The following is a 27,063-nucleotide window of genomic DNA, read 5'->3' as shown; positions in this document are numbered from 1 at the left end:
TAATACCTTTCCTAGACATTATAAGTTACTTCATAACTATTGAAATTCAGAATTTCCACATAAAACTCTAACTTCAAACTCTTTTACAATTTAGGTCCCAAACATTCACTTTCTATTCAATTCTTTCAATAAAATCAGCATATAAACAATTTAAAGCTCTAATTCTATATCAAATCATCATATACTTCCAGCACATATTCATAGAAACTTTCAATTTCTTTCATAGAATCAAGAACTAATGAATTCAACAAATGGACCTAGTTGTAAAAATCACAAAAACACAAAAATTTCAAGAAATAATCAAGAATTGAACTTACTTGCAGTAAAAATATGAAAAACCAGCTTAAGGGAACTCTTCTATGGTGTTTTTTCTGATGAGAATGCAGAAAAATAAAGAGAAATCTAGATAATTCCACTTTAGTCCTAGCTTTATTAAGTAAATTTTGCAAATTTGCAATTTTACCCTTATTTTCTTGGTGATTTCATGCTCTTGCCGTCCAGCCCAAATATACCTTGGGTCTATTTTCCTTTTAAACCCTCTTTCTTTTATCATTTAAGCTATTTAATCATTTCCCACAATTTTACATTTGATACAATTTAGTCCTTTTTGTTCAATTAGCTATTAGTACTTTAAAATTTCTTGACGAAACTTTAATACTAACTTATTAACACTCCATAAATATTTATAAAAATATTTATGGCTCGATTTAAAATTCCTGAGGTCTCAATACCTCGTTTTCAATTCTAATTATTTTAATATATATATTTTGTACATTTCACTATTTCAAAATTTTTCCTAATATCACATTTAACTTATACTCACTAAATTAATAATATTTCCTACTCATTTTTCGGATTTAGTGATCTCGAATCACTATTCTGACACTACTGAAAATTAGGCTGTTACAAAATGTGTATCAATACAACGATGAAATTGTATTTCAGTGCTCATAAAAATAGGATTGTATTATGATTCAAATTGTATTTTGCTCCCTCTACTAAAAAAATAGACAAATTAGTCCTTATATGTAAGATTAAGGAGCAGACATGGCCTTCTATTAAATATTTCATTAATTTCTACTGTTAAAATTGATCCCTGTACGTCAACATGAGGTATATCATATATGTATCATGCCATGTGTAACTTTTCTAGTTAGTTCGTCAGTCACACCAGTTTTTAACAATAGAAATTGATGAAATTTTTAACAGAAATGACGGAATTACTCTTTAATCTAACATAAAGAGACTAATTTATCTATATTTAAAAATAACAAAAATTATATTTTAACCTTGCCCCCAAAAATATCTTATTTATATATAAATTACCATAAGATTAACTGCTAGGGTCATAATCTTACCGAATTAAATTCAAATAATAATAAATTTAAACTCGAAATTCAACATCAATTAAGGATGTATAACATTCATTATGAAAGTTTCCTTTTATATTACTTTCGTCCTTTTCTCATTCATTTTTTGCGAATAAGTTTAATCAAATATTCGTTAATGGAACATTCTCCTCTTTCCCAAATCTTTTTCTTCCCTTTTGCTGTTCTTTTCCTTTTTTTTTCTTTTTTTTTAATTTTCTTTCCTTTTTTCGAAAAGGAATTCATTTTATGTTGGCCAAAAAAAAAAGGATTTTTTTAAAACTAGATTTCATAATTGGTACATATATATTTTATTAATTAAAAATATATTAATTTTTTTAATATAAAGCTTAAAACTATCAATAATTCACTTTAAACATTTTTATTTTATATCATACCCATAAAGATAATAACCTAAAATGTTATACAGTTAAAATATGTAAACGAATCATTAGGTTTATTTTTATATTATCCAATTGAAAATTTCTTTTGAAGAACTATCCAATTGAACTTTAAAATATTCTTTTTATTTAATTAAATAAATTGAGATTCTTTAAAAAAAAAATTCTTATTCTTATTCTTAGAACATGTTTGGATAATAATCTTGATGAACCACTAAATTATATTATTTGCTTAATTACTTTATTTCCTTTCCCAAGAAGGGCATAAAGCAAAAAAGAAAACTACCAAGCACTTTTTTAAAATAAAGTATTTATTTATATATGTATTAGTGTGAAATGACATATTTTTATAATTCTATACAATTTATAACATTTTTTTTTAAAAGGGAGTCAATTAAGTAAAAAAAATATAAATTTTACAGAAATTAAATATATATATATCTAAGTAAGTTTTCATTGTTTTAAAAGGGAGTCAATTAAGTCCAATTTTAGTATTTGTAATTTTTTTGGTTCATTTTGGTCCCTAAATTTGGTAATCATATCCATTTTGGTCCCTCAACTTATATTCTGTCAAGATTTGGTGATGTAATTGGTGTTCTTCAAACAAAACTAGGAATCAACCAGCATATTTATCCAAGCAAAAGGGTTGAATTGGGAATTGCTTGAAAGCGGGAAAAAATTAAAATTGGGACAAAAATCAATAGTTGAACAGGTTGAACTAATTAAATAAAAAGCAATTTATTTATTTTTTTATTATTGGTCTAGCAGTTGAATTGATCAAATCAATTGAATCGAAAATCAGTGGTCCAACCGATTTAATCATCGGTCCGATTATTCGAATACCGCATGTGACACTATAATATTGTATCACATCATTACTTGAAAATTTATATAAAATTTTAATTTTTAAGTGATGATGTGTCACAATCTCATAGTGCCACACACCAATTTTTTTTTTTTTTTTTTATATTTTTGAAGTTCAAAGATCAAAACGAATCTAGTTGTCAAGTTTAAGTACCAAAATAAATATAAAATAAAAATACTAAAATGTACCTAATTACAAAGTTCAAAAATTAAATTTATATAAACCCTTTGAAAAATACGTGTGGTATATATTTATGGTTTTCTAAATATATTCTATAGTACACCTTATTAATTATATTACAATTCCCGTACAGTATTAAATAAAATATGTATATATCTCTGTAATTATTTTTTAATTTTTGTGTAGAATAAGATTGACATCAGATTTTGTCATTACAAAGAAAGCACAAACACTTTTATGCCATCAGAAAAACCCAAATACTGTCGGAAATATATCAGAAAAAGAAAAGGTGAAATAATATTAAAAACATCTTTTAAGTCGAATGATGTTCATAACTAACTGACATTTTATGGAACAAATCCACGCATTAATCAAACTTGTTAATTAAGTCATTTACTTAATTGCTTTTAAAAGCATGCAAAAAGTTCTCTTTAACTTTCTTCTCTTAAATCATTCATATATCCTTTCAAAATAAAATCATTCATATAATGAATCAGATATATATATTATTTTCCACATCCACATCCACATCCACATCCACTTTCTTTTTTTATTTAATATCAAAAAGATGATCATAAAAACAAAAAGAATGAATTTAAATAGGTAAAAATATCGTAGAGAATCATGTATTAAAAGTCAGATTATATTTTATTATTTTATTTAAAAATAGATAAAATAGTCCCTACATATTAGATTAAGGAGTAAACTGGTCATCCAGTCAAAAATTGATCTTATTATGAGGTACTCATTTCATCTGTCACACTAACTTTTAGTAATACAAATTGATAAATAATTTTTTTTACGTATTTTTTAAATAGAGAGACAAAAGGTAATTTAATTTCTAATATAAAAACTTTCATGATACATCTACCTATTTAAATATAATATAAAATATGATAAATCACTGGTAGACTCGAAACAGTGAGTATTTGTTAAAATTTATGAACTATTACTGTATAAAAAATATAAATCCATATAAATTTAAAAAATACGAGTTTTTAAAAGGGGAGTTAAAATGGTTTATAGCTCATCCCCTCCAATGGGCAAAAGAGCTGAAAGTAGAAGACAGCTCATGCTTTACGACATGGACTTAACAACAACCTTCTCTATTACTCTCTCTCATACACACTCACTCACTTCCAACTTTTTTTTTTCTTTTCTTTTTTTTCTTTTATATAATCCATCTCTCTCATTTAACTCATATTATATTGTTGTAGTGATATTAGTAGCCTTTTTTTTGTTGCTATCTACATTTTGTTACTGATTTTTGCAGCCACCACCTGAAAAAGAAACAGCAATGGCGTATGACAGGCTCCGACCATCGGAACCCGGCAGCTCTGGAGTTACTCAGCAACAAAATCATGAAGAACCCAAAGCCAAAAACAACAAGAGAAAGATCGTTATTCTTTCGGTTATTGCATTGACGATGATCGTTGCCTCGGCTGTTTGTGCCGGACTCGTGATTGGTCTCCGTGTAGCCGGTGCTGATCCCGTCGGTACCCAAGTCCGACGTAAGCCGACACAAGCTATTTCTAAAACTTGTAGTAGGACTCGGTTCCCGAACCTCTGTGTCAACTCACTCCTCGAGTTCCCTGGCTCGCTCACTGCTAATGAGCAAGACCTGGTTCACATTTCATTCAATATGACGCTGCAGCACTTTAGTAAAGCGCTTTATATGGCCAACTCGATCTCATTCGTCCAGATGGAACCACGTGTACGGTCGGCGTACGACGATTGCCTCGAGCTTCTTGATGATTCCGTCGACGCGCTCTCCCGTTCCCTGTCGTCCATTATTCCCTCCCAGGACGGCGGAAACAATGGCGGAGGATCACCCCAGGACGTGATGACGTGGCTCAGCGCCGCGCTGACGAACCATGACACGTGTACGGAGGGATTCGATGGAGTGAGCGGGACGGTGAAGGATCAAGTGACTGACAAACTGAAGGACTTGTCGGAGCTGGTAAGTAACTGCCTGTCGATCTTCGCTGCTAGCGGCGGAGACGATTTCGCCGGAGTTCCTATTCAGAACCGGAGGCTGCTATCGGCGGATGACGATTTATCGGGAGGGAATGTCGACGAGGAGAATTTCCCGAAATGGCTGGGGAGAAAAGAGAGGGAGCTGCTGAACAAGCCCGTGTCGGGGATCCAGGCCGATATAACCGTCTCGAAAGATGGAAGCGGCACCGTTAAAACGATTGCTGAGGCGATTAAAAAGGCGCCGGAGCATAGTACTCGTCGGATCATCATCTACGTGAAGGCAGGAAGGTAAAATTTTCCGTTATGATAAAAAAGTCAAATTTTATTACAAACTTTTCCCCTTTTGGCTTTTCTGACATCACCTTTACGTTACTGCTATTGATATTTACAGATTAAAAATATCTAATTGTGTCATGTAATATTCTTTTTGGATAATCTTAATCAATATTAATTGGTTTTTGGATAATTAATTAAATTTTTAAATTTTTATGATAAATATAATTTTTACAGGTACGAAGAGGATAATTTGAAGGTGGGGAGGAAGAAAATAAACTTGATGTTTATAGGTGACGGAAAAGGTAAAACAGTGATTACAGGAGGAAAAAGTGTAGCCGAGCACATGACTACTTTCCACACTGCTGCCTTTGGTCAGTTTCACCCTTCTTATTTTATTTCCTCCACAAAATATACATTATAATATAATTAAAATAATTAAATTATCAAATAAAATAGTAAACTATTAAGCTTGTCCATGGTGCATGATGTTAGAAATCGCACGTGGGGTGTTATTAGACAGACAAAGCCCTAGATTCTTAAGCCACTTTATCTTATATACTTCTTGTCCATACAATTGGAAATTACAAACCTTGTGTTATTTTTTTTTAATAAAAATTGAGGTAGGGATTGTCTAAATTAGTTTTTTCGTTTATAAAGTGGTCATATATTATGCAATATTTAATTTGTTCTTATTCGTATCATAATTACTTGTCATGTTATAATTATTATTATCAAAGCGAAAAAAAAATTCCCACAAATTTCGTAGCTAATCACGTTCTAATTTGCTTCATTTTCAAAGAAAGCTGTATCATTCATTGGTTTGTTTTCACTTTCAGCGGCAACTGGGGCTGGTTTTATTGCAAGGGACATGACATTCGAGAACTATGCCGGACCCGCCAAGCACCAAGCAGTGGCTCTTCGAGTCGGAGCTGACCACGCCGTCGTATACAGGTGCAACATCATCGGTTACCAAGACACTTTATACGTCCACTCCAACCGTCAATTCTACCGCGAATGCGACGTTTACGGAACAGTTGATTTCATTTTCGGCAACGCCGCCGTAGTACTCCAAAACTGTAGCCTTTACGCCCGGAAACCCATGTCCCAACAAAAAAACACCATCACAGCCCAAAACCGAAAAGACCCGAACCAAAACACCGGTATTTCAATCCATGCATGTCGAATCCTACCCACACCGGAACTCGCTGCCGCCAAATCAAGCTTCCCAACATACCTAGGCCGTCCGTGGAAGCTATATTCAAGGACCGTATACATGTTATCATACATGGGCAACCACGTTCACTCAAGGGGATGGTTAGAATGGAGCGGTACATTCGCTTTAGATACATTATACTACGGCGAATACATGAATTCCGGCCCGGGTGCGGCGGTCGGACAACGAGTAAGATGGCCTGGGTATCGAATCATCACTTCAGAAGTTGAAGCAAGTAAATTCACCGTTGCAAAATTCATCTATGGAACTTCATGGTTACCATCAACCGGAGTTGCTTTCTTAGCTGGCCTACAAGTTTAATTTTTTTTTTACGTCCTAATTTTTTTTACCCATGATATTGTAATAATTGTCGTTATTATTGTTAAAATTTTAACTCCCGACATGTTCTAGAAGGTTAGAACTAGAATATAGAATATAAAAAATTGTGTATTGTATTTTCGTATTTTTTTAAATGTCAGCAATATAAACACATAAAATTACAAGTGTTAATTATACTGTTTTTGCTTGGTGGGTTGTTGGCGTACCAATCTTCTTAGGGTATGTGTGAGGCTGATGTTTACCTTAAAAAAAAATTAATGGTGTCGGTGCTGAGAAACCCTTGGCCAGTGCAATGTTGATGTGTTTGTATTGGTCATCAAAGTAAGGCCAACGGCGGTTTAAAACCATTTGGAGCAGTGTACGTGCTGGGTCCATATGGTAACAGCAGAATAAACGAGTGACAACTGTTTATGATGAAATAGTTTTGTGGATGTGGATTTTCGAATTTTAAAAGAAAAGTTCGTTTTTTGGGGGGGTCTTTTAGCTTTTAGCAGTGTAAAGTAAAGCTATGTTGGGGCAATGGCTTAAAGATGATTTTTTTTCTAAAATTCTGCTCGTATTTTATGGAAATTGAGTTTTTATATATTTTAAAATTTAAAATTTTAATCAAATTTGTTTGGTTAAACTCGAATACTAATATTTTATCATGAATACAATTGTAAATTTAGTTAATATGATCCAATTAGATTATTTTAGCTCTTTATTTTTCAAAATTTGAAATTTAAGCTTAGATGCAAATGACAGTTGTTTATTCTCATTAATTTCAAAAGTATTATGTGAAAATAATATATCAGTGCATCAGATATTTTCATAGTACAGACTTTTTTTTTTGCGTAGAATAATTTTTGTCCATCTCTCACTTTTTATCATCTTCTTATCCGAAATTCCTTGATGGATCTCAAAAGTACAGCATTCAACTAGTATGGTGTACATTTTACAATGCTGTTGTATTTTTCCTTTCTACCAAGCCTTGGAGGTAAAGAAAGTCTATAAGGAAAAATAATAAAAGTAAAAACCACTTTTTTTTTCTTTTGTACGGAGAGAGATGTCATTAGTAGAGATTGAAATTTTAGAATTCTTTAGATATATAAAAAATCTCGAATCGATGGGCTTACAGAATTTTCAATAATTTAGTCTAATTACAAGAGAATTAGATTATGTTAAATTAATATTATAATAACTATATTAAGATTGGGTAGGGAGGCCAATTTTAATCAGTAAATAAATTCATAAAATAAAATAAAAACCCAACTAGCCCAGTTTCAAAAACGGAATAAATTCCAACCTGCAAATGATTTTTTAATATGGAATCTCCATCTAAAGTAGCGCCACATTTTATAACATGTAAACAGCACATAAAACTCATACAACACTGAATTTCAATGACACTATTATTTGATGATTTGGGAGTGGATGGGGTTGATTACTACTTGATTCATGATACATGCCCAGTGAAACTAGATCTCTCCATGTCATTTCTTTTTCCCCCATAAAATGATAGTTGACCAAGTATTTATGCGTATAATAATAAATAATAATCATCTATTAAATTAATAATGTCAGCTTATTATGTACAACTTAGTTTACATCCAAATCCTTACATACTGGCAACAACTGAAGGAAGAAGCTCTGTTTCCACCTCGGTTTCCCCACTTGTCTGCAAACGCAACATTTTTTAATATAATACTACTCACAAAATACTCCGTTCATATAATGGAACAATGGTCCAAGTTATATACACATACCTCCAAGTCCTTCAATTTTTGTTGTGAAAGGTAACTGTCCAATGCACCTTTACCGTAAAGAATCTTTGCGCCGCTTCCACAGCCTTTAAGTCCAACGGCTTCCTCATCGACTACTACCGCATCTATTATGTCATCGCCAGTCCTAACATCCGGTATCTGCAAAGCAGAAATGTAAGAAAATCCATGAAGTTTGTGTTGTATGGTATCTAAAACCAATTGGTCCAAAACAAATAATTGAAGAGAAACTGGAAAGTACAAAAGATGAAATCTTAGTGACACCTTGTTCTAAATCCGATCTAGTCGTAATTTTGTCTTTCTTTTAGGGTTAATGTAATTGTTGACCTTTGAACTTGGCAACGAGGTCCACTTTGATACTGAACTTTCTTTTGATCCACATTAATCCAGAAACTAAGCAACTTTCCCAATTTGACCCTGAACTTGGATTTCGTTAGTGATTGACACTGAGATTGTGCTACGTCATGACACCTTAACAGAATCCAAGTTCAGGAATTAAATTGGGAAAAAGCTATCAAGTTGCAAGACAAGTGTGGACCAAAAAAGTTTTAGGTACTCATTGCCAAGTTCAGGGCCAAATATTATATTAATCCTTTGTTTAATCCACTAAACCGAAAGCCTAGACTCTCAAGGCTTTCTACTATATTTTGCAAGGTTCCCAAATGCAAGCCAATGTAAGTATCGAAGTAGTCCTTTTAGCACTGATAAAGATTTCCTACTTCAATCTGCGGCATTGCTTTTAGGGAAAGTATAGCAGTTTGTGTGTTCGGAACTTCTTGAATAGCATATAAACATGTAATAAACAGGCCACATCATGCATAAATAAACATTGAATAACTTTTTTCACCTCGGATATCACTCTATAGTCAATAGCAGGTGAGAAAAAAAGTCAGAATAGCATGGCATTGCTACCTCATACATGGCATCCATCAAGATATTCTCCAAGATGGCTCGTAAACCTCTGGCCCCAGTATTTTTAGTTATTGCTTTTCTGGCAATTGATTTCAAAGCACCTTCTGTGATATGCAAATTGACCTAAGGGGAAAGAAGATAAAGTGAAATCAATTGGTGTATAGAACTGCAGGAAAATTAAATGTACTGAATACAAATATAATTAGCATTTAAAATAGGGTTATGTAAAGAACTTACTCCATTCATTTGGAACATCTTTTTGTATTGCTTGCATAGGGCATTTTTTGGCTTTGTTAGCACCTAAAATAGTCGCAACAGTTGCACCATATAAGAAGTTGAATTAAACAATCACATTACTTGTGCAAGAAAGGAACCTTTAATATAACAACAGTTGCAACTTGCACTTTCAAAGACCATAATTAACTGAATAACTTGCATACAACAGTAATCTCCCATTACATTTTCTAAAGACAAACATTCACCTGAACAAGTTGTTCTTCAGTCAGAGCCAATAAACTGACGAGAACAGGGAATCGCCCAACAAATTCCGGTATCAAACCATATGCAACAAGATCAGTACTTTCAACCTGCCAAATAAAAATGTTTCATATAGAAATGTGAGAATCTAAAATGGTATGTCATCCCAAATACTATATAGAGAACTTACGGTCTCCATTAAAGATGATGTCAAGGCAGCATTTGTAACACCACCAGCTCTCATGTTTGCACGCACCGGAACTCCAAAACCAATTGAAGAATCTTGAAGTCTGAAATACATTTAAGAAACTTTAAATTGTACATGTTAAAAAGTACTGGAGACAAATACAGTAATTTCTATATTGGTATAACCTTTCTGAAATTGTTTTCTCTATGTCAATGAAAGCACCCCCACATATGAAGAGTATGTCCTTTGTGTCAATCTGCGAAGAAATACAAAAAAGAATCAACAATAACACCGTGTTCCTATAGAGAGGGAAAAGAACATAAAAATGCAGAGCCTAGCAAAATCAGTCATAAAGATTTTGCCATTATGGAGTCCTAATCAGATGTTCAAAAAAAACACAAATATCATATCCATGAGCTCAAAATAATGCATAATGTAAAAAAGTAAACACCCATCAAAACTTGCAACTCTGAGTGTATACCTGAATATTTTCACCTCTAGGATGCTTTCTAGCTCCCTTCTCAGGAACATTAACAATCTGGACCATCAAATAAAGCAACCAGGGTCAGGATAGTGAATCACTTATTAAACCAACCTGAGTAAATACTAATTAGAATTGGTGATTATTAGCTTGGCTTATGAAACTAATACCAAACTGGTCTATGCCAGAGACATGGATCCTACACCATGCTGTTGCAACTTCTAAATTATTTACAATATAATATTTTTGCAGTTAGGAAATCATGCACTTACTGTTCCTTCTAGCATCTTTAGTAATGCCTGCTGAACACCCTCCCCAGACACATCCCTGCTAATGTTAAGGCTCTCGGCCTGAATAGCAAGACGTAAGAGATGAATATAGAGCAGCAAAAAACTGATAGAAATTAGAGGAGGAGGAAAAGAACCTTTTTGGTGATCTTATCAACTTCGTCAATGTAAACAATGCCCTGCTGTGCAGCTGCAACATTATAGTCAGCAACCTGAAAAGGCGCACAAAAGGAAATTCATAGAGGGGTTATGAATCAAGAACAGGCATAAGAGCAAACAAAACCCCATTTATATTACACTGGCCTCACTACAATTGAATTTAATATTTTTCACTTTTACTAATGCAACTTTAAAGTTGATTGTATGAAGTCCTATCTAATGCCAAAGCTTATTTTCTTCCATAGATATGAAAGCTAACCCCATTGAAGATAGCAAAAACATGCCATTAAAGCACTGTAAAATGGAAAAAGTACTTGCACTTCAAAGCTTTTAATTCATTTAGTGTACATAAGGCTTTTGAATTTACCACAAGGAGCTTGTATAATATAGATTCAACATCTTCACCTACATACCCTGCCTGCATATAGCATATGAAAACATAACTCAGTTCCATGCAACATAAATATAAATAACCAAATTTCAAAAATGAGGAATAAACAGTGATGAAATATTTTTACGACATATAAAAACATGTGTATTTATCAAATAAAAAAAGCTGATGAAGTTCAAATTTATCATGACTTGTCTATAGTTGATGTGTGGCAAAAAGATAAACCCCATGGAGGGGGGCACATGGCACTGACAAAAGAGCATCAAAATCTGGTATTAAATAATACTAAACAAAGATCGTTAGGCTTGTACACTGAGAAAACAAATAACGAATCCTATTCCTAGAAGCACATTAAATACACACAAAAAAAAAAATCCGTGACTTGTGAAGGCTTTTACACTAAATTAAGGAACGAAAGTTGCTTATTTCACAGCTAATAAAATGAAAGTGAAAAGCACATTTAGAGGAATAAATTCATTTAAGCAGGTAAGTACAAGAACATTTATTAACAACAATCAAGAATCAGCAGCTTGCCTGTGTCAAGGTAGTAGCATCTGCAATAACAAAAGGAACATTCACAAAGCGGGCCAAGGTTTTGGCAAGTAATGTTTTCCCTGTCCTTGAGAAAACGTCAAAAGGGAGCATGTGAGAATAGTAACAGATTATAGAGATGTTTATGGTCAAATAAAAACTGAATCTACCCAAAATATTGTAGAATTAGCTAGAAAACAAGTAAAAACATAAAAATTGTAGTAAAACATAATAAAGCAAAAGTGGGAGGTCAATGAATTCTCACACCTCAATTTAAATGTTTTGATAAAATAAAGAGAAAGACATTGTGATATATAAAGAAAAATGCAACGCAAAAAAGAATCTCTCTCTTGAAAAGAACCTAGGACAAACAGTTAACAATCACAAAGTGCAAATTTAGAAGTAGAATTTCAACTTCAACACCAAGTATGAAAAAAAAAAATACCTGACCCTGTTGGCCCCATTAAAAGAATGTTACTTTTCTCCAGTTCCACTATATCATCATCTAATACATATGCAATATCGCTACCTGAATCTCCTGCAGACCTAGCTTACCAAGGAAACATGTTAATAACTGATATTCCCTTAAGAAACACAGTAAACAAGAAGCACATGCAGAGACAGAGACAAAGGATGTACACACTAGAAGAAAACACAGCTACCAACTTTTGTAAGGTAACTTGGTAGTTCAGAGGTATCCATACTATGCTCGAAACTCACAAGACAATACCGGTATAGCAACTTGACTAATCACAACTAATTAGAATAAACCATATCTAAAGACCTTGGATATGCTAAATGTTAATGTGTATTGCTATGTCATTTTCCTTTCCTTCTCTTTTCTTTTTTCCTCAAAATTTTAAACATTCTCACAGTTTCATCTTATAATGAGAACTAGAATTGTTTTTGGACATATGCAGAGCTGCATGTTTAACAATTAATTTCCTTAACAATCTATATGATGAATTTACAATTGCAGCAATGAAAAGAAGGAAGCAGATTAAAACAAGAACCGCATATCTTGAAGTTACCAAACTAACCGTTTTTGTGATGACTCATGGTAGATTCTCATATAGTGGTTGTACACTGCCACTGATAGAACCTGCATTAATGGCATAACATTAGACCAGAAAACAAAATGTAGAAGAATGTTTACATCCTACGTAGCTCTAAGAACATTGTTATTATTAAACATTTACCACCTAATCAATGATTATAAGTTCAAAACCATACCCAACAAAGGCAATATCAAACCTTAAGAGAAATGCATAACATAATTTGGTGTTAGAATATCACTGAATATCACTACAAATTAAGATAATGATATGTATATGACTTCAAACCAATCAAATATTATTAAGGAACTTATCAATCAATGCAGTTTCTAATTCCCAATTACTTTCATAGTTTTCAATAACCCATTTTCTGTTGAACTGTAGTAGTAATAAAAACAATAACCCCAATGCCAATAACACAATTTATTAACAATCACCTTCTTTGCCTTCTCTTGCCCAATCACAAACTTATCCAATCCTTTACAAATCTCTTTGGGTGTAGGAAAATTATGCCCCAAATTGGATCCTCCCCAACAGCCATCCTTTGAATCTGACCCAAAACCGCCTCCAGAACCAGCAGTTGGCCCTCCTCCTCCTCCAGCTCTGCCGCCGCCGCCGCCGCCACGGCCCAAATTAACCCCACTAACCCGAATGGCAATCCCATCACCAGGTGGCTGCCAAACCTCCGGTGGGTCCCCATAAGAACTCAATACCCTAAAACTATTACAACCCAGTTTCTCTCTCAATTCTCTATCGACATCCTTGCTTAAATCGTGGGAGTTCCTCCTAATATCCAAAAACCGAGAACCCTTTTCGACGAGTTCGCCACGAAGCGAGACGGGCTTGAAAGAAGTGAAATGATAAGGAGTGTTGACAAAGTGGTCATCCCATTTGTTGCGGATGGTGGTACAGTGAGAGGAACTAGCCATGCGACCATAGTGCATGTAATTAGATAGAAAATGCCGGAACTGAGAGACCGTTAAAGAGGCTGTTTCGGCCGAAGGTTTGCATCTGAATGCAGCCATGGAAAAAAAAAAAGATAATCCTTTTTAGAGGGTTTGAGAAATTGGGGGGTCAAATGGTAAAGAGTTTAGGGTTCATAAGAAAGGTTCCTTAAGATGAATCTTTTTTAGAGGGATTTGAGAATTTGAGGCTCAATTGAATTGGGTTTTGCTTAGATTCTGGAATTATCATGTACTTGAATGGGACTTTTTGTTCGAAGTAGATAAATTGGGAAGAAGACATTGAAGTGAACAAGATGAATTTGGATTTTCTGTCCAGATATCCAGGGGTAAAAGGGTAATCTGCTTAAATACGACGTCGTATACAAACAATAAAATATTGGGATTTATTAAAACTTCTGTATTATTTTAATTTTCCCAAATGGATTGCATTTCTTTAAAACCATAGCATTTATGCCTCATTACGTAGCCTACATATTAGGATAAATTTAATTATTATATAAGAATTAAAAATTTAAAATAGTTTGTAATAAGTTAATAACATAAAATTTTAATTAGTATAAATTTAAATTTAAATTTAAAAAACGAGTAAAACTCTAATTTTTTTAATTTATCTTTATTTAAAACAAATAATGTGAATAATTAAAAATAATCAAATACAATTAATTTACTATTAACTAAGTCGTGTTTAAAAAAATATTCATCAAGATTTGTATATTAAAAGTGGAATTGTATTTTACCTCATTTACTCAAAAAAAAAATTAATACTTATATGTTAAATGAAAAAAACACTAATCCTATTAAAAATTGTCTATTTCTACTGTTAAAATCTAGTTCTTATATATCAATATATGATACACATGGTGCGCCATATGCCACTTTCTAATTATTCCATTAGTCACGCCAATTTCTTATGATATAAATGGATGAAATTTTTAGCCAATTTCTTATGATATAAATGGATGAAATTTTTAACAGAAAAGACTAATTTACTCTTTAATTTAACATGTAAGAACTAATTTACTATTTTTTAAATGTAAAAGACAAAATACAATCAATTTGATACTTCTACCCAAAATAACCACATTTTCATCGGATATAATTTGAGCATTGCTTTGTAAAATGGTTTCTTTAAGGTCTAATTTGCATTTTTATAATCGAATGGCCAAAAAGTCTGCCTAGCAAGAGGGATATATTCCTAATCTTTTGAATCGTCATGGGATTTGGCAGCCTAACATTTTGGTCCAAGCTTTACATACAAAAAGATTAGGATTCTGGTAATGGATCTTATTTATGTCGGTAGGATTTTCATAGCTTACCCCTTTTATTTTCGGATAGTGACTAGAATGGATAAAAAAAAACAAAACCCATCAAGCCAATTCAATGATTTTCTCGTCTTAATTAACATACTAACCAAAGATGGGAATTGCAGACAACAGCAAATAAAGTGTAGGAATCTGTAATAAAAGTAGCAAATCCCTTATTTTTCCATGTATGTAAAGCATTGATTCCATCAAATCAAGTTTGAATTTTACAATTTTGATCCACATCCATTACAAAACAGACCAGGATGCTCTTTACAAGATAACATGGATGCATGAAGACATTTTTGTTGGCAAACAAATAATACCATTTGGCTTGTATACTATTCAACATTTCAATAAAGTCCCTATGCATACAGAGTTCGCCTGTAAATGATTCGAAGCAGAGCATAACACGACAATGCATTTGAATATAACTCAAACATAATGGTATTTGAAAATTAGAACGTATCGATTGCCATGTTGGCTTTCTGGTATCAAAATATGTCGGATTTATGGTCATTTTTGCCTTTGTGCATGAAACAAGTTCTTTGCATTTATGTTATAATTGGTTACCGTCAAATTGCAGTAACAGCAAAGCTTCAAGGAATCTTAAATTTTTTCAGATACTGAAAATTCCCTCTAGTAGTTAAAAGGAAGCTCTCTAAGGAATCTGCGTATTTTTGCAGATGGTGAAGCTTCCATGCTAAGTGCTAAGTAAAGAAATGGTGAACTTACTCGAGTCAAAAACACATTCATTTGAGCTGGCTAGCGACTTCAGCGTAGCTGCTACTACTTAAACAGGTCATCTAACAACTATCGAAAAGCACATTCTTTACAAAAACTACACAATCACGGTAGGATATAAGAGGTGAATGAAGAGCAAACATGACCTTACTTGAGTTTTGTACTCAGATCTTTGGCCTCACTTACTGCAAGGGTTGCTGCATATACCGCCATCTTCTTTACCTATACAAAGAAACTTCTTTATAGTGAGTTGATTAAAGCAGTCAACTTTGCATGGAATTAAACCCCGAAAAAGAATGTCAGATTTCATATTCAGTTGACAAACATCTGCAATTGTCTAATGAACAATAATAAGTAAAAGTACTCTGGAGGCCCTTGTATTAGGATTGCATTTTGCCCCCTTTACTCAAAAAATGGGCAAATTAGTCCTACAAGTTAGATCAAAGACCAAATTGGTCCTTTCTGTTAAAAATTTATCCTCTTCTACTTTTAAAAACTGGTGACCAATGAAATAGCAAGATAGTTACACATGGCATGTTAGGTGTACCTTATGCTAACGTACAAGAACCAATTTTTAACAGTAAAATGAATGAAATTTTAAACAACAGTTTGTTCTTTGATCTAACGTAAGGAACTAATTTGCCCATTTTCTAAATAAAAGGGGCAAAATGCAATCTGACTCCTAGTACAAGGACCTCCATGATATTTTTACCTTCATCTGCCTGTACACATTATGTTTTCTGAGCAGAGAGTTTAATATGTAGTGTAAAATTTACATGTACCTCCAGTTTATCTTCCTTAGCTCTATGGCTTTTTGGAAGCAAGCGAAACTCCTCCGTCAATCTTATACACTCTTGCACATTTTCAGGGGACACAAAATCAAGGGCTACTTTAATGCATGACTGGAAAAAACGAGAAGTAACACATAAAGCCAACATCAAAAGGTGAACGAGATTTATGCCGAATTACGGATACTGATTATATAATCAAATGGATCTGTAACATTTAAATAGAGGTCAGTGTTTGAGCTCAGACACTCGAAACTACCTCAGAGAAACGAAAAGCTACAACCAGTTCGTGTAAGAAAGATAGGTTTTACGAGGCCTAGTGAAAACCAGAGGACCTCACCTGTCTATTTCTTACTTGATGAGGGCATCCCGCGGGAATGAAAACAGCTTCACCAACATGTTGCTCGAACGTCCAAGGTTCAACATCTGTTCACCAACTTGCCATTAAAAAGATAACAGTTGATTTAATGTAATGAAAATGACTTTCAAATAAAAAAATTTCTTACTGAACTCCTCCTTCAGCTGCCTTTTATGTCTTTCAGTGAGATAAAGGGTCTGATCATGAATAGGATGAATAACCTAAAGCACATGTTGCACATCAATTTAGAATAATTTCTAAAAATATAAATCCTAATGGACAATGACATAAGAAGGCATGATGCGCACAAAATTCACGGGAAGATTACTGATGTGATAGAATTCTTTGTGATGCTTCTGTAAGTACTCAATTAACTTGGGTACATCCTCCCTCCGGAAAATATCCCAAACAGCACCACCGAGTTCATTCTCTGAAGACAGGTTTTCTGTAACAGACTCTCTAGTCATATTTGTATCAGGTCTTACAGACCCTAAATCATCAATTCCATTAAGAGAACTTTCCTCATCGGAATTATGCATTTTTCCCACGATGTTGTCATTATGTTCTTGATTACACATCATTTCAGGATTCTTTCTTTCATCTTTATGACGTCTCTTTTTCCGCTTTCTTCCAAATATCTGTGGCACCTTTCGTCTCTGACCACAATGGCGTGTACGCAAGTTTTCAGCATCATATGCCTTCTGCAATTCATCTATGATTTTGCTCTGCCATGGCAGATTCACATTGGTTGTGTGAGTTAGCACATTAACCTACATAGGAAAATGAGAAAAGTTGGGCATTTATGATCCAAAGTGGCAAAGAAAAGAAGAGAAATATGACAATAACATTAATGTGAAAAGTCAACTTCCATGATTATCAAAATCTTAAAAAAGGGAGTGGAAACAGAAAAGCTGCTCAAACTTTTATAGTGAAATAAAATCATTCCAGGACAAAGTTGTAACTTTAGCAAGTCATAGATTAAATCGAGGAATGAGGATTAGTTTGAAAATTTGAAGTTTTCAAAAGCCAAATGTGTGTGCTTTGGAACATGAAAGTTCAATCAAAACTTAAGGACAATTTAAGAAAAGGCTTTTCTTATATGTGAATCTCAAATCAACAAGTTGATCCTGTCAAAAGTAAATGAACAAAAGAATAGCAATGAGAAAAATTAAAAACCTTGGTGGAAGCAACAATGCCTTGTATATAAACTTTAGCAAGAATTATTCTAAGGTAAAAGTGTCATAAAGGCCCCTTAATAGGATTCAGATTGCATTTTGCTCCCTCTACTAAAAAAGTGGGCAAATTAGTCCTTGTACATTAGATCTAAGAGCAAACTGGTCCTATTAAAAATTCCATCCATTTCAACAATTAAAAATTAGTCTCTGTACGTCAGCATGAAGTACAAGTAGCACGCCAAGTCTCACTTCCTGATTATTTCATCAGACACACCAATTTTTAACGGTACAAATAGATGAAATTTTTAACAAAAAGGACTAAATTGCACTTTGATCTAATGTATAAGGAATAATTTGCCCATTTTTTAGTATAAGAGGTAAAATTCAATTTGACTCTTATTACAAGGGCCTCTATGGTGCTTTTACCGTTATTCTAAAGAGAATTCCATACCGCATCAGAAATGTCACAATGTAGTTTTGTCACCGAATCACCTCGGCCAAGTTCTTTCAAAGATCCATAAGCAATGTATGTTTTTGGTCCCAAATCCGGCTTCAACACAGCAGGAAGTTTGGTAGCAAGATTCAGGATGCCGGAATTTGGATGAGTATAATCTTTAAAAGGAAGCATAGCAATAAATTCAGCAGCATGCCTTGGCAAACACTCTTCAAATGAATTTGTAGCAGGCCAATCCTTCAACTTCAACATCTCTGGCCATCCATTCTTGTACCACCGACCCTCCATGTAGCCTTTGAAGAATCGAAGAATATTTACTTCAACCTGCAGTATTAAGAACAAAAGACAAAAAAAAAAAGAAAAAAAACGAGGAAAGAAGTGAAATTAGAGGACCAGTAAAAAGAAACCCTGGAATCACAAAAGACGCCTTTAAACATAATAAAGATGAAAAAAGTACCTCACACCAGTCCAAGCAATCAATTGCTTTAACCCTCTTAGCCTCCTCTTTTAATATCTTTTTTGCACCTATAAAAGCTCTCCACATAACCAATGGTTCCCAACTAAGACCAGAACTTTTTTCAAGGACATTTCTAACAATAACAGGTTCACCTCGCATCCAATGAGTTTGAAAATGCTGAATGCTATTGTCTTCCAACTGCATTACATTCGGGCAGTACACAAAATTGTCATGACTTTTCTCTCTATGAGCTGCCTGCCTTACTTCAAAGTATTTTGCTTCATTTCCTGCAGAGCAGCTGGTTAGACACAAAGAACAGCCTTGAGAAAACTCGATATCAGGTAACTGAAAATTAATGGTGAGCTCCTCAGCACTCTGAATCAGTTGCTCAACTGAATTAGTTTCAAATAAGCGTCTCAGTGAAAGTGTCTCACGACCACAACCACCCTTTCCATTTGGAGGACAAGGAATCCTACCATCTTCCTCAGCTCTCCAATCATTTCTTGCTGCCACTGCAGGAATCTGGTCATCTGAACCCGTAGCTCGACTATTTACTCTTTTAGCAGACAGCTGGTGAGAAGATTTTGCTTCATTCCCTCCAGGCTGAGACCCTTTTCTAAGTTCATGACAGCATGTGATACATAGATCATATAAACAATCAGGGCAGCTTCTATGGAAATTGACAATGGATGTATTGCAATTGTCACTGTCAAGGAAGGAAACATTCATAGTCATTATAGTAGGAAAAACAATAGCCATGTCTGCAAATTATTAATAACTATAAAAATCCCTTTTGCATATCTTTAGATGCAAATTCATAACCACATGATAATATTCACGATAGTAGAAGACAACAAGATCCATCAAGGTTGATGCATATCATTAACAATATACAACCCATTACTAAGAACTACAAAGAAAAGATCAACTAATAAGTGTTAAGTTTCTTAATGGTGTGAATTGGTTTTGATTTTCACAACAAAATATAAGGTAAGCTTTATGAATCAGTCTCATCAAATCTGCACTATCCTAGGATAACCCTTTTTCACATCTTCCTACTAGTTTAAATATAAGATAAGCATACCGATTAATATGGTAAAGAATGTAAGCTGTTTCCAAGTAACTAATATGACATGAGATTTTCAATTTAGGGGCAAAAACGTAACATAACAAAAACCACAAGTTTCTCCTTGGTATCAAAGAGCATGAGGTGATACCAATACACTCGATCATCATCATCTACCACTGATACCATTATGTCCTGTTCTGTCAATTGCACACCTATGGCAAAGGAAGGCACACATCACTTAGCATTTCGAAGCATCATCTAGTATAAAAACCAAAACTTACAAAAAGCAGACATATCACATTACAGTACCATGTATACTGGCTTCCACCTCTAGTTCAGCATGTTGCTCCTGTTGTATGTGTCGAAGCAGAGGCAGAATTTCGTGTAGCAAATAAAGCAACTTCTGCAGTTTAATATTTGTATCTGCTTCCTCATGCTCATCCTGTCAAATTAGCATGGTTCATTTGACATCAGAATATATACTGGGAGACAAATTTAAAGTAGCTTGAACATGAAACAAAGACCTAACAAATGCTCATGCTAGGAGAAATGATTTTATGGATGATGCTGATGTCAAAGATGGTTATGCTGATGTCAAACATGAGACAGAACTATTCAGAAAGCCCTTGCTTGTATTGCTCTTACTAAAAGATGGTCCTAAGTAGAGCACTATGCTTCGAGTTTGAGCCAAGTAGTAGTACAAGGCTTCATTGTTGGCATCAGCATGTAAAGTCCCTTTAGTTTAGAAAATGGAACAGAAAGAAGAAAATTAATGGAAGGCACATACCATGACAGCTAACTTCTCCCTTAGGCATAATCTGCAATTACAATTGCCTCGACAAAATGGACAAGAAACTTCTACATCCTCTCTTGTTTTCTCCGGATACCTGTAATCAATCATTTGTAGTGGCATTAGAAACAGGAGATAAAACCCACTCCATATTTACAGAATTGATTAGCAAAAAGAAAATCAGAGTTAAGCTGGTCATAAAACAATGGTCTGATGAAATATCAATACACAGATGAAGAATTTAAGAGTTCTTCTATACAACAAGAAAATGAGTTTTTCAAGATGTAATAACCATTTTGCAAGGCACTCAACGCAATATCGTTTTCTGTTGCAACTGGAACAATTGACAACACTCTTGCCACTCTTCCAGCACTGGTGGCACATAAAACCCCTCTTGAAAGCCCTCTTCACTCTCTTCTGGCTTGCATAATCAAGCTGTAATAATAAATTGTCACCAGGAATTGGAATCAAGACATTCAAACAGTGTGATCTTACCATGAAATTTAGCCTAGACAATTGAATAGAAACTTTCAAAGTGCATACAACTTTTCCAGTCATTTTATAGATAAAATGTGGTCCGTTCCTGATGGTTCCATAACCAAACAGCTTATGATATCTATTCCCATCTCATACTACTCTCAGAACTCAATTTACTTCCAAGAACAAAAAAAAAAGATACTCTGTAAGAAATAATGCAATTCTCCACCATACAATAGCTGTTTATTTCTTTACCCAGTTCTACACTATACAAGAAACATTTAGCAAAGTAAAGAAACTATAACTGCTTTCCTTTTAACAACAAAGCATGGTCTAATTTATAAGTTAATGAATTAGCATATTGCGCGTAATGCTTAGTGGTTTAGTTATTCCGGTTACAAATCTCATCAGTAATCTGAAAACATAGTTAAAGTAAAACTCACTGTTGAATCCGAACTTCCTGATTGACTGCTAGAATTCTTTTTCCTCATTCTACTCTTCCTTTGAGAATTGCCAAAATTAGCTGTTAATACATTTCTTCTCTTGTTTAAATGGCCTCGAACACCAGCTGTTAACACTTTCTTCCGCATGCCTAAATTATCTCGAAGATGCTTACTTGAAATACCCTTGTTCATCTTCAAATTATTTCCTTCAAACCATTTTCTCTCAGCCTGAGACTTAATTCTACAACTATTTTTCATCAAGACATATGGACGTTTTCTCTTATTCTTTGAACCTTTGGGTCGGCCACGATTCCACCTTCGACCATCAATCTTCTTGACAATAGCATCCCCACAAGTAACAGCTTCAACAGGCATTACCATATCTTCCTCCCTTACATGGGCAGTCCTCACTAAACCAAATCCTTTATCAACAAAATAACCCCCTATAATGTTAACTGGAAAGGTCTGCTGTTCACTTGACAGTCCAAGTTTCTCATCACTACTTTTCGGCTTATTCTTTGAACCCTTTGGCCGGCCCCGGCCTACTTTTCTCTTTGGTTGAACAACATTATCTCTCTTATGAATGCCATCTGGACCTTCACCACCCCCAATTTCGCCAGACATATCTTGGTTTTCTTCAACAATGATTTCCTTCTCATTTTTAGAAACCTTTGGCTTACCATTCCTACTGTTCAACTGCACATTGTCACCACTAGTACCCATTGCAAGACCTTGCTTCTCCATCGCACAAACAATCTCATTTCCAACTTTGTCATCAGCACCAACTCCATTAGCAAGCTTTTTCTGTTTATTCTTTGAACCCTTTGGCCGACCACGTTTAGGCTTGGCTTTAAGGGGATCTTCCATTTCAACCTTGCTATTACTAAACCCTTCAATACTCTGCTCAGCACCAATAGTTTTCTTCTTCTTCTTGTTCATTGTACCCTTTGGCCGACCACGTTTAGGCTTAAGGGGATCTTCCATTTCAACCTTGCTATCACTTAACCCGTCAATACTTTGTTCACCACCAATAGTTTTCTTCTTCTTCTTCTTTGTTGAACCCTTTGGCCGACCACGTTTAGGCTTAAGGGGATTTTCCATTTCAACCCTGCTATCACTTAACCCTACAATACAATGTTCACCACCAATAGTTTTCTTCTTCTTCTTCTTCTTCTTCATTGTACCCTTTGGCCGACCACGTTTACGCTTAAGGGGATCTTCCATTTCAACCTTGCTACCACTTAACCCTTCAATACTCTGTTCATCACCAATAGTTTTCTTCTTCTTCTTCGTTGAACCCTTTGGCCGACCACGTTTAGGCTTAAGGGGATCTTCCATTTCAACCCTGCTATCACTTAACACTTCAATGCTCTGTTCACCATCAATAGTTTTCTTCTTCTTCTTCTTGTTCATTGCACCCTTTGGCCGACCACGTTTAGGCTTAAAGGGATCTTCCATTTCAACCTTGTTATCACTTAACCCTTCAATAATCTGTTCGCCACCAGTAGTTTTCTTCTTCTTGTTGTTGTTTTTCTTCGAACCCTTTGGCCTACCACGCTTACCCTTAGCCTGCTTGCCTTCATTTCCCAGACCAGCAACAAGGGTTTCATCAAGAAACCCCTGAATACCATTACCACCCACATTGCTACACTCAGCTTCACCGGCAAACAACTGGCTTACTTCACCACCAACATTGATGAAACCCTTGTTTGGTTCACAAACTCCACCAAATAAGCCTTCCATTAGACCATCTGCAAGACCCATTCCACCAAATGCAACCCCACCAGACCCACCCACACCCCCAAACACACCATCATCGCCAAATCCAGCACCACCTTCACCAGACCCATCCATCCCAAGCCCAAACCCACCTTCATTTCCAACACCCCAAAGCTTAAAACCTTCACCTCCTCCATTCACACCATCTTCGCCAAACCACTGCAAAACACTCTCAACACCCCCACCACCACCACCTTCACCGAGCCAACTTTGATCTCCTTGGTCACCACTATTCCCATCACCAGCTTTAATTTGCTGATCCCCATCTTTCCCTACTTCCTCCACCACCGGAATTAAACGCTTTCGCTTCTTCCTTTGACTAATTCCACTTTCACTCATCTTTACACCTCCAGCAACTATCCATTCAAATCATATTCCAATGAAGATCTTTAAAAAAAAAAAAAACCTGTTACTTCAATTAACTCAAAACTATTCCCTTTTTCACGCAAATAAAAGAAATTGAAATCTGACGGCTAATGTACACCCTATGAAATTAAAGGCAACAGCTTTAAATGCAAAAAAAGAAAGGCGATTCCTATATACACAATAATAGACACAACAGCAGAAGGACTAAGGAGTATACTGTGTCAGTGGTCCGCAAATGTTTGCACCTATCGAGAGACATGGAGAGAGTGACACGGTGACATCAAAAATACAGGCTTGAAGTGGGTATGTTTTATTTGAATTTGGGAAAGAAAAAAAGGGAATCCAACCCAACACATGTTATTTATGTTCTGGTAAGGGATGTCCCCACGACTCACCATTAAAGACAATTTTAGTACTTGTTTTTGTTGGTTACAATTCCTAAGCGATTTGTGCTTTCGCTGATGGTGTATACGTACCGTTAGCTGCTGATATTTTATTCCACCAACTCTCTCTCTTAGCCCATAGAATTGGGTTTACAATGACCATAACCTACAAGTGGTGGTTTCATGCCTTTTTTTTCTTTTGTGTGTCCGTAGAGATAGGAGGAAGAAGAGTTTTCTTTAGAGAGTGTGGGTTGGAAATAAAGAATCATTAAGGCCTTACGTGAAGAAATTAAAGGGTAAAAGATGCGCTTGTTTTTTTGGTTAGGTTTGGAATGGAACAGATTATTTAATATACACAATTTATTGTTGTTAATAGTTATGCTATTAATAAAATCTTTGATTAGTTAGGTATTAGGACTTAATTGAACACCAATACAATTAAAAAAATTACGAAAATATTATTTTTTAATTAAAATATTTTATATTATTCGAGAATATTTTAATAAAAATTAATAATAAAGAAATATGCATAATTAGGAATTTAAACCGTCTCAATTAAATTAGTAAAATTTTAAATTTATCTAAATTTCATTCTAATATATTTTATACATTTTTAATATTATTAATTGAATTGGTATTATAAGTCAACTCAACACTAACTATTGATGACAGCACAATGATAAACAATTACAATACATTTAGAATTATTTTTTCAATTTATTTATATGTTTAAATTACTCACAATTTAATCTATTTTTTTATTTTTATATTGTACATATTTTTATATGTTATTATAATTAATTAGTTTCAAATAATATGTTTCGTTATTTATTGAATGTTAGTTTTAAACACACATATGTATTGTAAATCCATAAGTTCCACATGTATACTCATATGTTGGGATTTCTAACTCTTTTTTTTTTCTAATTATTCAAAAAATGAAAATTGAAATACATGTGAAGTGAAAAAAAATTATATTTTTTATAAAGTAATATTCAATATTTGAATTTTACGGTCACATTATTTGAATTGAAAATTTCAAATTTTCACACTTTAAAGTAATTTATCTTCAAGGGTCAAATTATAAAATAAATTTAGGTTCTGAAACTAATATAGAAAAAAAAATTAGAGATCAATTTAGGAAATTTTATCAAATTCAATGGTTAAATGTTATATTATCTCTTTTTTTAACTTTTTCTTAAATAATTTTGTAAGTATAATCATAAGTATTAATCATAACTAAAAACAATTCAATGTAAAATGTAACGAATAAATCTAAATTATAACTTATTAATAGAATGTTTATCTTTTTCGAATGATAAATTTACTTTAAATTATAAACTAATATATATTTAACCGATTATAAACTGAAATACATTCAAACAATAAATAATTTATGAAAAAAACTCGCATGTAAATCCAAAGCCTCGAAACCTTTAACTTTAGGCAAGATATCTATAATTTAATTAATATTATTTCCAATTATTTAACTTAATATTTTCAAGTCACACAATTAAAAATAATATTATTAAGAAAAATAGTTACCAGCCCAACATGAAAAATAAAAAAGTTTAATTTAGCATTTTTTTCGTTTTTTGAGGGACAACATTTAAATGCTTTGATTGGATTGGATGAGATATATTCCAGTGGCATCTACTTTGCGGCTCATTTTAAATTGTTGGTAGTTGCCGCATAGTTGGGGGCAGAGATCAAAGTATCTGATTAGGGTTTCATGACTCTTTTTTTTTTTTTTGAAATTGATTGATTGATTGATATAAAACGAAAATTTGAAATTAGAGATTTTTTAAGCCTCACAGAAAACAGAAAACGGATTCATGCATCTCGAAAAGAATTAATTTTTTAGGGTTAATATAAAGTTTATTTTTAAATTTATCGTATTTAATAACACATTCGAAGTATGAGAAGTTGAGTTTTTGTTCTCTAATGAGTCCTTATCAATAATATTCTTTCCACATAATTTTAATTATGAACTCAATACTATAGAATTGTACTCAGTCGCAATTTTAAATTATTGTAACTTTACACATGTATACAATTATAACGAGATTTAGATAAAATTATCATATTTTGTTGCTTATATCGTTCTTTCAAATTATTTCACAATTTAATAAAATTCAGATACCAACTAAGTATTTTTGGATAGGGGTGTTCAATCAGTTAACCAATCCAAAATAACATTAACCGAATTAACCGACCTTTCAAAAATTTTAACCGTTAACCGAACCGAAATTTTTTCAAAAAAATTAACCAAATCAAAAATTTTTCAGTTAATTCGATCGGTTAACCGAATTAACCGAAAACTATATTTTTTTTAATTTTTGGTTAAAATAAATATAAAATTAACCAAATTAATCGAATTAACTGAATTAACCGAATTAACAGAATTATCTGTATAAAATTATATGTTTTTTATTTTTATTTTTAGTTTTAGATTTTTATTTTTATTTATTAAATTATTTGTAATTTTTATGATTGGGTTGGGTTGAGTACTTGGGTTAATATATATTAGATTGGGTATTTGGGTTTATGTTGGATTGTGTTTGAGTGAATAGTGAGCTATTTATATATTATAATTTTATTTATTAATTTTTTTGGTTAAACCGAAAAAATTCAGTTAACTGACAGACTTCGAACC

General features: G+C 33.5%; 2 protein-coding genes across 10 annotated transcripts; one reads left to right on the top strand and one right to left on the bottom strand.

Annotated features, from left to right (window-relative positions):
- Positions 1-3,746: 3,746 nt before the first annotated feature.
- Positions 3,747-6,789, top strand: LOC107929581 (probable pectinesterase/pectinesterase inhibitor 34). Its single transcript, XM_016861050.2, has 3 exons — positions 3,747-5,078; positions 5,301-5,437; positions 5,903-6,789. The coding sequence occupies exons 1-3, from the start codon at positions 4,111-4,113 to the stop codon at positions 6,598-6,600; spliced, it is 1,803 nt and encodes a 600-aa protein (XP_016716539.2). The 5' UTR covers positions 3,747-4,110; the 3' UTR covers positions 6,601-6,789.
- A 1,202-nt stretch (positions 6,790-7,991) lies between these two features.
- On the bottom strand, positions 7,992-24,637 carry LOC107929544 (CLP protease regulatory subunit CLPX1, mitochondrial). Of its 9 annotated transcripts, none has more exons than XM_016860989.2 (15): positions 13,296-14,108; positions 12,844-12,905; positions 12,249-12,349; positions 11,807-11,886; positions 11,249-11,299; positions 10,860-10,934; positions 10,708-10,785; positions 10,436-10,492; positions 10,140-10,210; positions 9,958-10,057; positions 9,773-9,877; positions 9,528-9,590; positions 9,291-9,413; positions 8,364-8,519; positions 7,992-8,275 (listed from the first exon to the last, which is right to left on the bottom strand). In XM_016860989.2, the coding sequence occupies exons 1-15, from the start codon at positions 13,881-13,883 to the stop codon at positions 8,216-8,218; spliced, it is 1,770 nt and encodes a 589-aa protein (XP_016716478.2). In that variant the 5' UTR covers positions 13,884-14,108; the 3' UTR covers positions 7,992-8,215. The 9 variants fall into 9 exon arrangements, 7 of the variants coding, with proteins under 7 accessions (XP_016716478.2, XP_040939593.1, XP_040939592.1 ...); XR_005906535.1 differs by lacking the exons at positions 7,992-8,275; positions 8,364-8,519; positions 9,291-9,413; ... (7 more) ...; positions 11,249-11,299; positions 13,296-14,108 and adding exons at positions 16,020-16,090; positions 16,651-16,770; positions 16,997-17,082; ... (7 more) ...; positions 21,252-21,394; positions 21,880-24,218 and having other exon boundaries at positions 11,841-11,886; XM_041083659.1 differs by lacking the exons at positions 7,992-8,275; positions 8,364-8,519; positions 9,291-9,413; ... (8 more) ...; positions 11,807-11,886; positions 13,296-14,108 and adding exons at positions 16,020-16,090; positions 16,651-16,770; positions 16,997-17,082; ... (8 more) ...; positions 21,880-24,045; positions 24,501-24,637 and having other exon boundaries at positions 12,248-12,349.
- Between the last annotated feature and the right edge of the window lie 2,426 nt (positions 24,638-27,063).

The sequence above is a fragment of the Gossypium hirsutum genome, chromosome A12, assembly GCF_007990345.1.
Source record: "Gossypium hirsutum isolate 1008001.06 chromosome A12, Gossypium_hirsutum_v2.1, whole genome shotgun sequence".
NCBI classification, from domain to species: Eukaryota; Viridiplantae; Streptophyta; class Magnoliopsida; order Malvales; family Malvaceae; genus Gossypium; species Gossypium hirsutum.
This window is presented reverse-complemented; position numbering and strand designations above follow the sequence as displayed.